Source organism: Cephus cinctus, unplaced genomic scaffold (assembly GCF_000341935.2).
Source record: "Cephus cinctus unplaced genomic scaffold, Ccin1 Ccin1_scaffold0749, whole genome shotgun sequence".
Taxonomy (NCBI): domain Eukaryota; kingdom Metazoa; phylum Arthropoda; class Insecta; order Hymenoptera; family Cephidae; genus Cephus; species Cephus cinctus.
Genome location: NW_014333360.1, coordinates 10,186 through 24,196, shown reverse-complemented (window position 1 = coordinate 24,196; position 14,011 = coordinate 10,186). Strand labels below are relative to the sequence as shown.

The 14,011-nt window shown below is 31.4% G+C and overlaps 2 protein-coding genes across 6 annotated transcripts; both read left to right on the top strand.

Annotated features, from left to right (window-relative positions):
* The first annotated feature begins 809 nt into the window (after positions 1-809).
* On the top strand, positions 810-4,594 carry LOC107270387 (cytoglobin-1). Of its 4 annotated transcripts, none has more exons than XR_003060516.1 (5): positions 810-1,022; positions 2,070-2,235; positions 2,742-2,967; positions 4,211-4,403; positions 4,493-4,594. XR_003060516.1 is itself a non-coding variant. In XM_025087753.1 (4 exons), exons 2-4 carry the CDS (start codon positions 2,078-2,080, stop codon positions 4,340-4,342), a joined length of 516 nt encoding a protein of 171 aa, XP_024943521.1. In that variant the 5' UTR covers positions 810-1,045; positions 2,070-2,077; the 3' UTR covers positions 4,343-4,594. The 4 variants fall into 4 exon arrangements, 1 of the variants encoding a protein (XP_024943521.1); XR_003060515.1 differs by having other exon boundaries at positions 810-1,085; XR_003060514.1 differs by having other exon boundaries at positions 811-1,045.
* Positions 4,595-11,659: 7,065 nt separating this feature from the next.
* LOC107270393 (globin) lies at positions 11,660-13,751 on the top strand. Of its 2 annotated transcripts, none has more exons than XM_015745363.2 (5): positions 11,660-11,935; positions 12,207-12,362; positions 12,587-12,812; positions 12,893-13,107; positions 13,180-13,751. In XM_015745363.2, exons 1-4 carry the CDS (start codon positions 11,889-11,891, stop codon positions 13,022-13,024), a joined length of 561 nt encoding a protein of 186 aa, XP_015600849.1. In that variant the 5' UTR covers positions 11,660-11,888; the 3' UTR covers positions 13,025-13,107; positions 13,180-13,751. The 2 variants fall into 2 exon arrangements, with proteins under 2 accessions (XP_015600849.1, XP_015600850.1); XM_015745364.2 differs by having other exon boundaries at positions 13,164-13,751.
* Positions 13,752-14,011: the final 260 nt, after the last annotated feature.

Below are 14,011 nucleotides of genomic sequence, written 5' to 3'. Positions count from 1 at the left end.
TTTTGGAAAAGTTCATTATTGACAAAGTTTTTTAAAGTTATTTCTTGAAATTTTGTACAAAAGGCTTTTTGTGGTCGCCGATTACGAATACGTGGTATAAATTACTTACTCTTCACAAAGTGGAGCTAGAACTTGTCACATCCTCGTCCTTAGCTTTGTGTAGTGCCAAGAATTACTGAATTTTCAAATTATCCAATTTCAATTTTACATCCGTAATCAGTGACTCTAAAAACCATCCAAATTTATAATTTCACGAATAACATCGCGATTTTTTATTTCGGCGGTCGCTATCGGAAATCTGCCATTTTGAATTTCAAATCTGATAATGGACTCATAATCACCGACCCCAGAAACCTGTGTATACCAAACTTCATAAAAATCCAATCATCACAAAGATGTATACTTCGAAGGGTTAATAGACCAAATACTTGGCAAATCTATGCTAAGCCAAGAGCAGACATGTTAAACTATAAGATAAAACATATGTTAATGTATACAATTTTGATCTTTTCTAGGAACTTTTATGTTTTATCGAAAACTCGACTACAATTCATGGCATTATAATTAGTGGAACTGATGACAAGTATAAAATGATTTATGCAATAATTCAACACATATTATAATTGTACAAATTATCATTATAGTAAATATTCATTTATTTTTCATGTAAATGATGTATTCATACTTGACGTCTTATCAAAATTATGGAGTCAAATGAATGAAATCTTTCAGCTAAGTGACAATTTACGTAACTAATCCCTACTTCTCTCGTATATTCCCACTCCAGCTAAAGTCAGACACCAAATAGATACTATGGTAGTACAATTCAAACGCATAGCACCAGTTCTTTCTATGAAAGTTGTTTCTCCATTCACGCTCTAATATTGACTACTGTGCGTTACTTGATCTATTATGATTAATAAAAAGAACTAGAAACAAGAAGATCTGTTGTTGTATGATTCAACACCGAAAGGATTATTATTAGGAAAGTTATTCAGTTATTTAGTGTTCTTGCTTACCTGGTTAGTGAATCATTTGCAGATTTGTAAGTACAAATAATATATTGTACATATAAAAAATAAGAAGTACGTATAATGTATGATTTGTCTCTCTAAAGGCCATTCTACAATGCAATATAATAAGAAATAAGGAATAAGAAATAAGCAATAACATCTTCATTTGATATTCTATTCACATTCATATGAATTCTAAATAAAAATCAATTAGTTTTAATGAAAATTAAATATAAATTTTTTCTAATTATGACTAAAGGCGATTCTACAATGCAATATAATAAGAAATAAACAATAAGAAATAAGCAATAAGATCTTCATTTGATATTTACGTATTTTCATTGGATCCTCCAATCAAGGAGAAAATCGTTTTTAAAACCGAGCGTTTACTAAGTCTCTACGATTTTTATGACGTCTTGGACATAGCAACGATATGGAAGCGGTTGCTAGGGTCGCTAAGGATTTGACGGAGCACGAAACGTCATTGTCAAATGTCATTACCTGTCACCTGTCATGATCTGTCAATATATAAATATAAAAAAAAATGTGTATGCGTTTATTCATACAGATAAGTAAATCATTACTTCATTTTTAAAGTCACGATGACTTTTATCGTAGAGAAATTTCATTTCTCCAACGATATTGATAATGACCTCGTCTATAGAGCTGGTAATGACAGGTGACAGGTAATGACATTTGACAATGACGTTTCGTGCTCCGTCAAATCCTTAGCGACCCTAGCAACCGCTTCCATATCGTTGCTATGTCCAAGACGTCATAAAAATCGTAGAGACTTAGTAAACGCTCGGTTTTAAAAACGATTTTCTCCTTGATTGGAGGATCCAATGAAAATACGTAAATATCAAATGAAGATCTTATTGCTTATTTCTTATTGTTTATTTCTTATTATATTGCATTGTAGAATCGCCTTTAGTCATAATTAGAAAAAATTTATATTTAATTTTCATTAAAACTAATTGATTTTTATTTAGAATTCATATGAATGTGAATAAAATGACGTAATAATCACAATAACGTAACCATTGTTGTTTTTAGAACAAATAATGGGAAATATACTTAACCATATCCATGTTATCAATCCTAATGATGATGTTATCAATCCTGATACGGGATTGACAGGAAAACAAAAAAAAATTATACAATCTACTTGGATTACTATAAGCAAGGATTCTGCCACGTCAGGTGCTGCAATTATGTTGGCGTAAGTTTAGACTTATTGATTTTTTTGAATATAAGGTTATTTAGGACTATTGAGCCACCTGAAGATGATGATGATTCGACTATATATATAATAAACTATAAATGACATATATGATAGACATAAAAAAATGATAATTCTCCCTTTGATCCAATGCTTTTTTTTTAATATTACATATAAAATGAATTTCAAATCCACGGATGAATTAATAAAATACAATTTTTTCACAAAGTGAAATGCGATCTACCCATGTTGCGATATCGGATTTAAAAGTTAATCGATAAGGAAGCGCAAATACACAGTATTAAATATTACTAATTTTAAGTTTAATTTTAGTGTACTCAACTAAAGATTAGTCGAATATACTTAATTTAATATATATTTTTGTTTTCGTCACTGGACAGCGTGTGGTAGAATTCAGAAAATTCTATCCATTTGTCAAAATCCGAGTCCGATATCGCAATTCAAATATACCATTTACGGAATTGTTTTTGAAAATGAAATTTCAGATTATTAAAAAAATATCCTGAGTATCAGAAATTGTTTACCGCATTTTCCAATATTCCCATCGATGATCTTAAAAATAATCCCAAGTTTCGTGCACACGGGTCCGGTATTATCAATGCTTTATCGTCTGCAATTAATTCTTTGGATGATTCTGAATTACTGGCAGCTAAATTGACGATGTTAGGGGAAAGACATGCTACTCGTGGACAAACAAAGGAACAGTTTAATGTAAGTCATTGCAACATTATTAATTTAAGATCATTAAATATCATTTTTCATGTCATGCACATACACTTATACATATATTACAACTATTGGCATTCACCTTTGTAAAGAATAATTGAGAATTGACACTAGATTGCCCAAGGAAGTCATTTTGACTGCTTTTTAATTTCAATTAGAAAAACAATTATGTATATAATGACATAATTTCTTAGAACTTTGTGATTTTTTCTACAACATATAAATGCGTTTACTAATAATTGTAGTTACCTTCCCCTTCCTTCATTTCCGGTATATATATATACAATATATATATATATGTGTTATACCTATATTGCCCAAAAGCAGTCATTTTGACTGCTTTTTAATTTCAATTAGAAAAACAATTATGTATATAATGACATAATTTCTTAGAACTTTGTGATTTTTTCTACAACATATAAATGCGTTTACTAATAATTGTAGTTACCTTCCCCTTCCTTCATTTCCGGTATATATATATACAATATATATATATATGTTATACCTATATTGCCCAAAAGCAGTCATTTTGACTGCTTGGGAAATTTTAAATAATCAAATAACTCTTATTATTGAATTGAGTAAATTTCTTATATGACCAGTTCGGCTCTGTATTGAAATAACAGTTTTCTTTTTTTTTTCGATTATCGTCACATGATAACATACAAGTACCTGATAAATTGTCGATTTGGGCGTATACTTGATAAGTCGCAGTTGCTCAATAAGCTAAAGTAATACTTGTTATTCGAACCTTTATGCAGTGATACTTGTTCTAACAAGTCGTTTATTTTATTTCTTTTGCGCCCTAAATTCATGAATGAAATGTCGAATAGAAGTATATAACTGTAAATAATATAAAAAATATTGAAAATGAATTTTAAAGAAATTTCTTTACACATTAGTTATTCTTTCACAATGCAGTCATTTTGACTGCTTTGGGCAATATAGGTATATACTAAGTTTCGGTCTTTCTAGTGTTAAAGATGTACTGGGATATCTAAAATGTTGGGACAAGCATCTTATACACTGAAAAATTCCATGTACTTCACACCGTCATTCGTCAATTAGTCCGTATAAAAGTATCGTGTAAGGAACAGTGCAGGTTGCAGAAATATGTGGGCATTTCATTTGCATGAGAACTTATAAAATTATGCTAGACTACGATTTTTCATATACGAGACTATGGTATGCTCTCCTGTCCCCTTAATAATTTTGTTTCGTGTTTCAGGACTTGAAACCTATTATTTTGGAGGTACTGAAGGAATCACTAGGCTCGAAATTTACTTCTGAAGTTTCGGAAGCTTGGTCAAAATTAATCGATGGTGCCTATACGTTCATCTTTAAGGGATTCCCCAAGTAAACTTTAAGACGGAATAAACAATGCATTTTAAAGCTACCGTTAGTAGTACGAAAGTATATAGGTAAGGTTATGACTATTACTTTACAAACCTTTTTGGTTTTATGATATCAGATAAAATATTTCTGAGATATTGTGTTCGCCGTTTTTCAGAATACGTTCTAAGGCAACAGCCGTATCCCTACCTTTTTATAATATTTTATATTTAAAAAATGTATTTTATAACAGCGTACAAATAAATCCCTTAAAATATGATGGTTATTTTGTTTGAAAAATTCCGAAAATCATCCATGTCCTCAGGCGTGCTCCTAGCTATTGCCCTTAATAATTATATAATTTCCTTGGTTTGTAACCTCATCATCCTGTGTACGTATTCAAATATGTATAGAATACCTAACACATCACGAAGTTAAAAGTATAATCTAATGTCGTGTTGTTCAATGCTTTCAAAATACCTTGACAGTTTTGTCGGACTAGTCGTACTAGTTGAAAAACCCGGAAATCCAAATTCTTAATTGATGCAATCCTTTCGATTTAAAAATTTTGATCCATCAGGGGACTCAAATTTGACCGACTGTCTTTTGTATGACTGACTCTGGAAGTTTTTTTAACTCTTGACCGGTGTAGTGAAAATAATTACGTAGAATGTGTGGTGCTCCGCCCACTAAGAAAAAATAAACAAGCTGCAAGTTGATACTTGCAATTTGCTTCCTCCGAATCGTAAGTAGTGTACCAAGTCCCTATGTGAGGATGCCAAGAATTTTAATTTTGCAATTTGCTTCCTCTGAATCGTGGGTAGTAGATGAAAATTCATCTATGAGGAAGCCAAAGATTAAAAAAAATGAAAATGCTTCCTCATATAAGGACTCCGTACACTACTTACGATTCGGAGGAAGCAAATTGCAAGTTTCAACTTGCAGCTTGTTTAACGTGAGTCACCATGCCTCTCACAACTTGGGGTGCTTCATACTGTAGAGATCGCATGTAAAGATAAATGATCTTGCATGATCTCTTCGAGCCTAATATCTTTGAATTTGCTGAAATTCAAAAACTTTAATATACGTATAATCAGATCCGTTTTAACGATCTCCGCCAAATTTGAGACATATCACGGCTAAATGATACTTTATACTTTTCGAAAATTGAAGCTCAATCGGTCAAAGTTGACGGGAGTTATATTGATAAATTTAATTTTTCGAAAAATTCAAAATATCATAAAATCAAAACTTCTCGATAGATTCGGCCAAAATGCAATACCAGCCAACCTTGAATACCTTGAATCTCTTTGCCAAGAACTATTTAGACGATTATCACAAAATTTGCGATCGCTAGAGTGATAACGTCCTTTTTTTGGGAACTTTAAAACGACATAAAATGCGAGCCGCAGCATGAACCATGACGACAATCATAGTCAATGAAGGGTTTATAGAGCTGCATATGCCTGCAAAATTGGGGGGCTGTAGCTAAAACTGTTCTCGAGTTAAACACGTTTGAATTTTGGGAGGCCATTACACACACACACACACATCCGGACATTTTCTCCAAACGTGTTTTCTCGACGTTTTGGCACATTCTGAACATGGTGACATGAAAATCTCGACAGGACAATTTTCCACCGTCACATAGCTTCCTCTATGAGGAAGCAAAAATACCAGAACTATAAGTGATCGAACAATAATTAAAATACACATAGTAGAATTACTACAAATCCTTAAAAACATGAAATAAGCAGGAGTGAACAGCAGCTGAAGTCAGAAATATATAGAATAATTAAATGATTGCACCAACATTTTTCGTTATTCGAACAAGAAAGTGAATACTGGGATGTCTAATACCCCACCATACATTTTAAGGGTTAAGACTATTATACAATAAATCGTAACCATAAGTCGCCGTGAGTCGTTTTTACAAATGAATCGGAACAGTGAAAGAGTAGAGAAAATAATTCTTATTGCCTTGTAGAAAGCAGATACGACAAAGACCTACGACTCATTACAGTCTGGTCTCTAACTAGTTATACTATATAATAAGTTACGCATGTTATGTTATGTAATACGCATACCATGTTTCAATAAAAATGCTAAAGGGATAAGCCATATAGTGTCAACAGCTATCTCGTAGCTTCAATCACAACAATCATAAATTACACATAATTTCTGCATTATCTTTATTGAACTGGAGTGCACACATATTTGCCCACAAGTATTGAAATACTATTTTCTTAAGGAGTAATTGCGAAGTAGGAACATAAGATGCAGGCAAAATCATAACACAGGCATCTTACAAGTTCTAAGTATGCATGCAAGCCACACCTTCGTTTGTCAGTCATTACACGTAATTTTGTCATGTAAGTAACAGTCCAGCTTGTAGAATATCCGTGCACTGCAATTGCATCAAAACTTATTATTATATTCTTATACATTACGATACTCTATTTTGCGGTTGTGATGCACTCCCTAGTTCCCCTAACGATTGAATCTGAAGATATAAATCTGATTATTTTTTATTAAATAATTTTTAATCTTTTCACTTTTCTTATTGTCATATTAATTATTTGTCTATTATTCTAAATTTTTGAATTCTATTTGATCATTTCAAAAAGATAAATTATGATTTACATAAAACATACTGAAGTATCGTCACGATAATGATAAAAGGGCAATAATATAAAGTAATCAATTGCATAATTTACTGTATTGTCACAGTGACTCTGTAACACTCATTGCAATTCGATTGTAATACGTATATCGCAAGGACGTACAATGTTCACCATATACTGATTTCCTTATCAATTGGTATTCAACTAGATATCACGTACTTGTATTTATGAAGGTGAAATCCATGAACGTTTTACTTATCCCGATTGGAAAACACGCATCATTAAAATTACTGTTAAATAATATATTATTTTCTCTTTATTGCAATCACCTAAAACATTAGATTATTTAGTTAATCTATCGCTCAATTTTGCACATTTATCATGTATCTTCGAGTGGAATTTTAAACTTATCATTAAAGAACATACATAGTGTAGGTAGAATATATTGTCTACTAATAATAACTTATGCAATTAATACATAATACGAAATTATAAATAATCTTATATCCGCGTGAGAAAACAAATTCGATAATGACCTTCAAAAAATATTCAAAGTGATTCTTAGTTGCATTTCGTTTTCATCACATAGACTTTCATTGGCGCAGCTATCTTGTTTTACAACTCACGACTCTATGATCTTTCAAAACATCATGCAGATCATTCTAGCAGTTATGACGGACAAGTTAAAGGGTTATATGCAACGTATCCGTGTTAGTATCGGTACTGATGTATGTATTGTTGTAATCGAATATATCATTTTTCCTAGCGAATCTTCCTCTACTTGCAATTCGCCACTCATTGTAAGTTACAGTTGTCCTCGAGTAATTTTTTACTTTGTAGTTTTTATTTATCTTGAACAAGAAAATAAAATCAATAACGGTAAAAGCAGAAAAATTAGACCAAAATTTCATCACCTGTATTAGGCCTAGTAGGGATGATGGAACTTCATTCCGATTCTCAGTTCATTTTCTATTTGTGTTCCGAGCACGCACACAAATGCAATAGTATCTTAGGAAGCATATGTGAGGAAGTGTGCGTACACCGCAAAATCTAATACTAATATAGTTAAATGTTAGTTAGCATGTGTGGGTTTGTATCGTACATATAGAGCAAATGTTTATCGAGGGCTTATGGCGTGAAATACAGATAGCGCAAGTAATAACAACACGTGTTCGATAAGATATTTGTATGCACGGAGCGAATGTATAGTGTAAGTAGACTGTATGGATAGTTCCACAGAATTCACTAAATTCATAGACTAAATTTTTGAGGACCTTCTGTATACAACAGCTCGATTAAAACTAGAACTTACATGCTTCTTGTTAGAAAAAGGTGTACTTACAATTAGTCTAATGAGAAATGGGAATTTTTCGGACAGAAAGGGAGGATTTTCTATGTTGTTGGGGAATTTGTATTTAAAAATGCAAGGGATAAGAATTTGTGTATTTTTTAATGGGAGTTATGAGAAATACGATAGGAAAGTAGTGGGACAATTTCGGGGTAACAGTTTCTGAATATTATATTTAAATTATATAGGATTGCAATTTAAAAATTAACATGAAATGCATATATGTACATACTTATTTCGCTTTATGTGTATTAGTTCCATAATAAAATTTTTAGGCTGCGAAGCTTATACGAGAAAACACTTTTTAATGATAGCATTATTGTTGAGATTGTTTATTGTGATTATTTGAAGTCTTTTATATTAAAAATAATTTTTTGTGAACAAATCCATTCAATGTGTTAAAACAAATTACATAGATTTATTATTTAATATTGATTATTGAAGGTTTTACATATTGTTAATTTACAAATAAACATAATAACGTACCAGCGTTCTGCGCAGCTGTATTGTTCAATAATAATATATTCTCTCTTGAATGTTATGCATTTTGATTGCTAATTTCCATGCTGTGATAGCATGGCGCATAAAATATGACACCTATTGAATTAAGTGATACTCCGTAATGGTTGGAATCAAGAATTGAACGTGACTTTCATTTGAATTTGTATTATTTCTTAAGGTAGTTCAGTAGGAAATTTCTGATGTTAAATACACATTTGTATTTAATTCTTTTAAATCCCGAAATAAATATAAAAATGTACTGAATAATATTTATTCATTTTAATATATAGCGGTGTGTAAGAATAATTGTTTCAATAGGCAATTAATAATACTTTAAAGCATTTATAAAACGATATTTCAGTAGTTATCATTACCTTATATAAACATTAAATTGAAATTAACAAGTATCGTTTATTGCATTTTTATATTTATTTCAGTATTTTTTAAATTATACACACATCTGTATTTGACTTTGTAAATTCTCCAGCAAACTTCTTTAACAACTCTATGTTGAAATATGAAGAGTTTTCAGGTTTTAAAATACTTTTAGGATCATCAACTTCACAGCAATTTTTCCAAATTGTCAACAAGTTTTTTCGTGTTTCGGAAATCCGATTTAGTTAAGTTCCTTTGTTGTTCCGCGATATGGAAATAAACAAGTTTGAACGACATACCAAAAATGGTACTTCCTTATCGATGTGTGCTTACCATCTATAGATCTGTTATCAATAGTAGATAGTGTCTAAATTTAATTAGATTGCTAAAATCGATAATATTAATACAATTTTGGAGTTCTTAAATAGTAATATTCTTTTTTTTCCATTTTGTTTTCATAATACGAAGTAGTAACAAGTAATAAAACAGGATTGTCATAAGATTTATTTATTAATATTATATATCGATGGGATATACTGTAACATGACAAATCGATCAACCTCTCTGTACTCCTGTACTGAGAGCGTACTCATTACAAACAAACAATAAGGACGCGCGGCTAGTGTCAACAATAGCGGATAGATGAAAAACATCTCCCGAAAGATAATCCGCTAAAAATAATAGAAGTAAACTCCGATAGATGATTAGCGCTTCCCGCTAATTAATCTAGCATTCCAATTAGTTATATAATGCATTTCAAATCAAATTCAATATTCTACTTCTAATTCTAATTCGAATTCTAAAAAGTCAACATTCTACCAGTACACCGAACGTGAGTAACAATATAGTAAGCGTGATTTAAATCCGAAAGGATAACTCACAGTAAAATCTTTATAAAGTGTTTGAGCTCGATTTATGCCCTCTGAGATAGAGCATAGTAATTGCATAAAATCGTTATTAAAAATTTTATCGGAGGCTACGGCATATTAGCGATCGCTATTCCGCCGAGCCCGTCGTGTACTTAGAAAAACATTGTCAAAGTTCTGAGGAGAACACTGTAATCTACCTCAGAAATTTCAGTTCACGCCACATTGATTTCGATCTTCGCCGTGATTAGTCAATTTGCACGTTGTGCCATTGCCAATAGATAGGCAGAGCGCCACTAGGGCTACCGTATAAACACAGGTGCATCCTCTGTTCCTCAAAGACAAGTCAGAGAGAGATAGGAATAGACAAACAAATATAGAACGCTTCCCTGACAATCCTTTCCTACCATACCGACACTGATATTGACGATTGTACTTGACGCACATCGAGAAACTGCTGTACCTGTCTTCGATAATTTAATAAATTTTTGTTCTTTTATTTTACCATTTAACGCTGTGTCGCCTAAGTTCTTAAAGACGCCAGCCCCGACACTTACCTACATCCCACTTCAAACACTGATAAGTAGCGTACGAAATTGCACTATCGATAAGCGTTACACTAGTTATTATATTGCTAGATTTTTTATCTAATATTAATGTAACCATTAAATCTCACATGTGATATATTGTGTTTGTTATATATCAGTTATATTGAATGCTATATTACGTATAATACAGCTAACCAAAAAATAATAACTTTCTTGCGTATTGCATGCAATATTCACGCTGCATTACACGTATTACACGTTATCTTGTTTATATATAGTGGGACCACAACGTCAGTTCTACTTTCGGGTGGCTTATTTACGTTTCGTATCGTAAGAAGATGGCTCCTCAAAGTGTAATTGATGCCACGGTTCGACTTTAAATGCTTCATAATTATTATATTGTTGTGTTTTCTGGAACATAGATGGTGACGTCATTTAACGTTATCATATTTAAAAAAATAAAGTACGTCACTTTAAGATATCTGTAACATAAATATTAGATGTATAAACAACAAGATCTAAAAGGTCAAAATTTTATTTACGATACGTATTGCCGGTCCAGGAGTTCATAGTGTTCTTTTTTGACAGATCGAGAACAATGAACTCTTTAGCAAGTAACACCTGGCTCTTAATAGAATTTTTTGTACAAAGTAAGCATGTACCTGATTTTGCACTGAATTATATTTTATTTTTCTATCTTAGCATACATTACCATAACTTTATGGAAATTCATGTGTGACTTGTTAACGATTTAAGAACTGTCAAAAAAAACATTGAACACGTTGACTGTGTATATAATATCATTTAATTTCTATTTTTCAATTATGATCGTTACTTTTATCTGAAATATGAAAACTTAAAAAATGTAAGTAATAATAATATATTACAATAATATTTTATGAATTTTTAGTATAATTGTGACTTAGCTATATATGCATATAGTTTGATGTAAAATTTTTAAGTGTAATAAATAAAGATGGAGTTGAATTAAGAAAACTGGTTGAACCGGGCCCCTGTATTTCTAAAGACACTGTTGAATCATACAATCCTGAACCCTCAATCTATATTTAAACAGAGTGAGGCCGCCGGCTGTACCAGTCAAACTCTCGACCACAACCCATCGGTGTGTGTCATTTTGAAATTCTTTAAAAGAAGAAAAATAAATCATCTCTTTTCGGTATAATCGTTAGACGTAATAGTTCTTGAAATATTCCTCGTAATATCTCAAAGGTCATCCCGTATACTTTATTATCCCGAGTGAGTCCAATTAAATTGAACTTGGGATAACGAGGTGGAATGAGCGTTTAATGGGATGAAAATTATTCGAAAAACAAGGTCTTTGAGAACGAAGAAAAAAAAGTAAGAAGCAGGAAAAAATACGCAAATAACGCAATATATATGCACATAAGCACACGACGGAATAATATCTATACATCTATACACATGCGCGTATCCTTATTATTCTATCAGACTCGATTCGCATCGCGCATAGAAATTACTTGACAGTTCGTATCGCGCGGTCTATGTCCACTTCCATTATTTATAGTGCTATTTTCTTTATTGTTTAGTGTTAAGTTTTTTGTACTCTAATTTTTCTCAGTATACTGTGTCAATTCTTTTTCTTTTTAAGTATGGGCTCCCTAGTGAGTTACTTTTGGGGCAATACGAATGATGCGGTAATCGATTCTGCTACAGGATTAAGTGGAAAGGAGAAAAGACTTGTGCAGGAATCTTGGGCAATTATTAGAAAGAATCCTGTTGACGCAGGAGTAGCGATTATGTCAAGGTGAGATATTATGGAATTTTATTTTTATTAATTTATAATTTTTTGTTATGGATCGATTCCAGCGAACAAATAGTAACAGTTTCGGTAATATTAAAATGTTTCAACTCGATGGTATAATAATTATTATATGTACATACACAACTATTATATCGTTGAGTGGGAAATTGTAGCAAGCTTTGCGTTTACTTTATTATGATTACAAAATATGTTTCGATTGCTTACAGATTCTTTAAAGTTTATCCTCAGTATCAAAAAGTCTTTCCGTCGTTTAAAGATTTACCTGTAGAAAGTTTACCTGGAAACAAGAAATTTCAAGCTCACTGTCAGAGTATTGTTACCACTTTGAGTAATGCTTTTGATTCTTTGCACGATTCTGGTTTATTAGAAGCTAATCTTCATATTCTTGGAGAGAGGCATGGCAGACGTGGACAAGGGAGACAAGAATTTATAGTAAGTACTTGTAATAACTTTGTTCGTAGCATATTTTGTTCTATATTTTATTTATTCCTGTAAATATATTCTTTTGATAGGATCTCAAGGAAATTATTTTAAATGTTTTAAATGAATCGTTGGGCGGGAAATTTGATCTGGAGACTGCGGCAGCGTGGGACAAAATAATGGATGTTATTAATGTGGAAATTTTTAAAGGAATGGAAAAGTAAATAAATTATGATTAAACTTTTTCTTACTTGGAAACATCACATGGAATATTGAAAGCAATATTATTTAATTTGGAAAGATTTGGGTAAGTAATTTGAATTGTTAATCAATATTTTTCTTTATTATTCAAAATTCTTTTAGGTATATTGTTTTGTAGGAACAATGAGAAGGGTGTAATTACGTCAACTAATGGATGCTTTTCTTCGAACCCTCCCTAGAATCTGCGTCATGATGTTTATATTTGTTTATAATTAATTTTTCGAAATTTGTAATTTTTATAGTACTCAGAGCCTTTTAACACTTTTAATGTAACACTTTTCAGGAGAAATTATATGTACGACGTACATTAAAAGCTTTGGTATAGTTAAATTAAAAAACTATATATTATTACAAGTAAAAGTACTTTATTATTCAGATAGATTTTCGATAATGAACTTTCGATGTAATATATTTCCACGGACTTTTCATATTCTCGCAACTATTATATATTTCTAATCGACACAGTATAATTAATGCATAAATTATCTTAATTACATTCCATTATATCCTAATATTAATATTGTTCATTAGACTTCATTCTATTCGACGATACTTTGTACCTCTTTGATTCGCTTACTCACGCTCAACAATTGTTTTTCTTTTATTTGATAGCTGTCAAAGTATGTATATTGTCTTATTTAAGGTTGACATATTACGAGAAAAAAAAGTAAATAGAACATTTTTTTATTATCTAATGTTCATTGATTTCGGAGCCAGCTACCGTCGAACGGCTTCCAACAGCTGTCAAAATTTTGTAATTGTGAAATATTGCGACGGTAATTCACAACGTTCGCTAGTAAGACTGTCAAAACATAATTTTTGAAAAATGTAAAAATATCTCGATCGATCGTTTCGACGTTCAAAAAATCAAGGCCATCGTTTTTGATATTCAGGTCCCTTCAATTATTGATTCGAGGTCCGGGTGCATAGCATTTATCGTTGTCTTAATC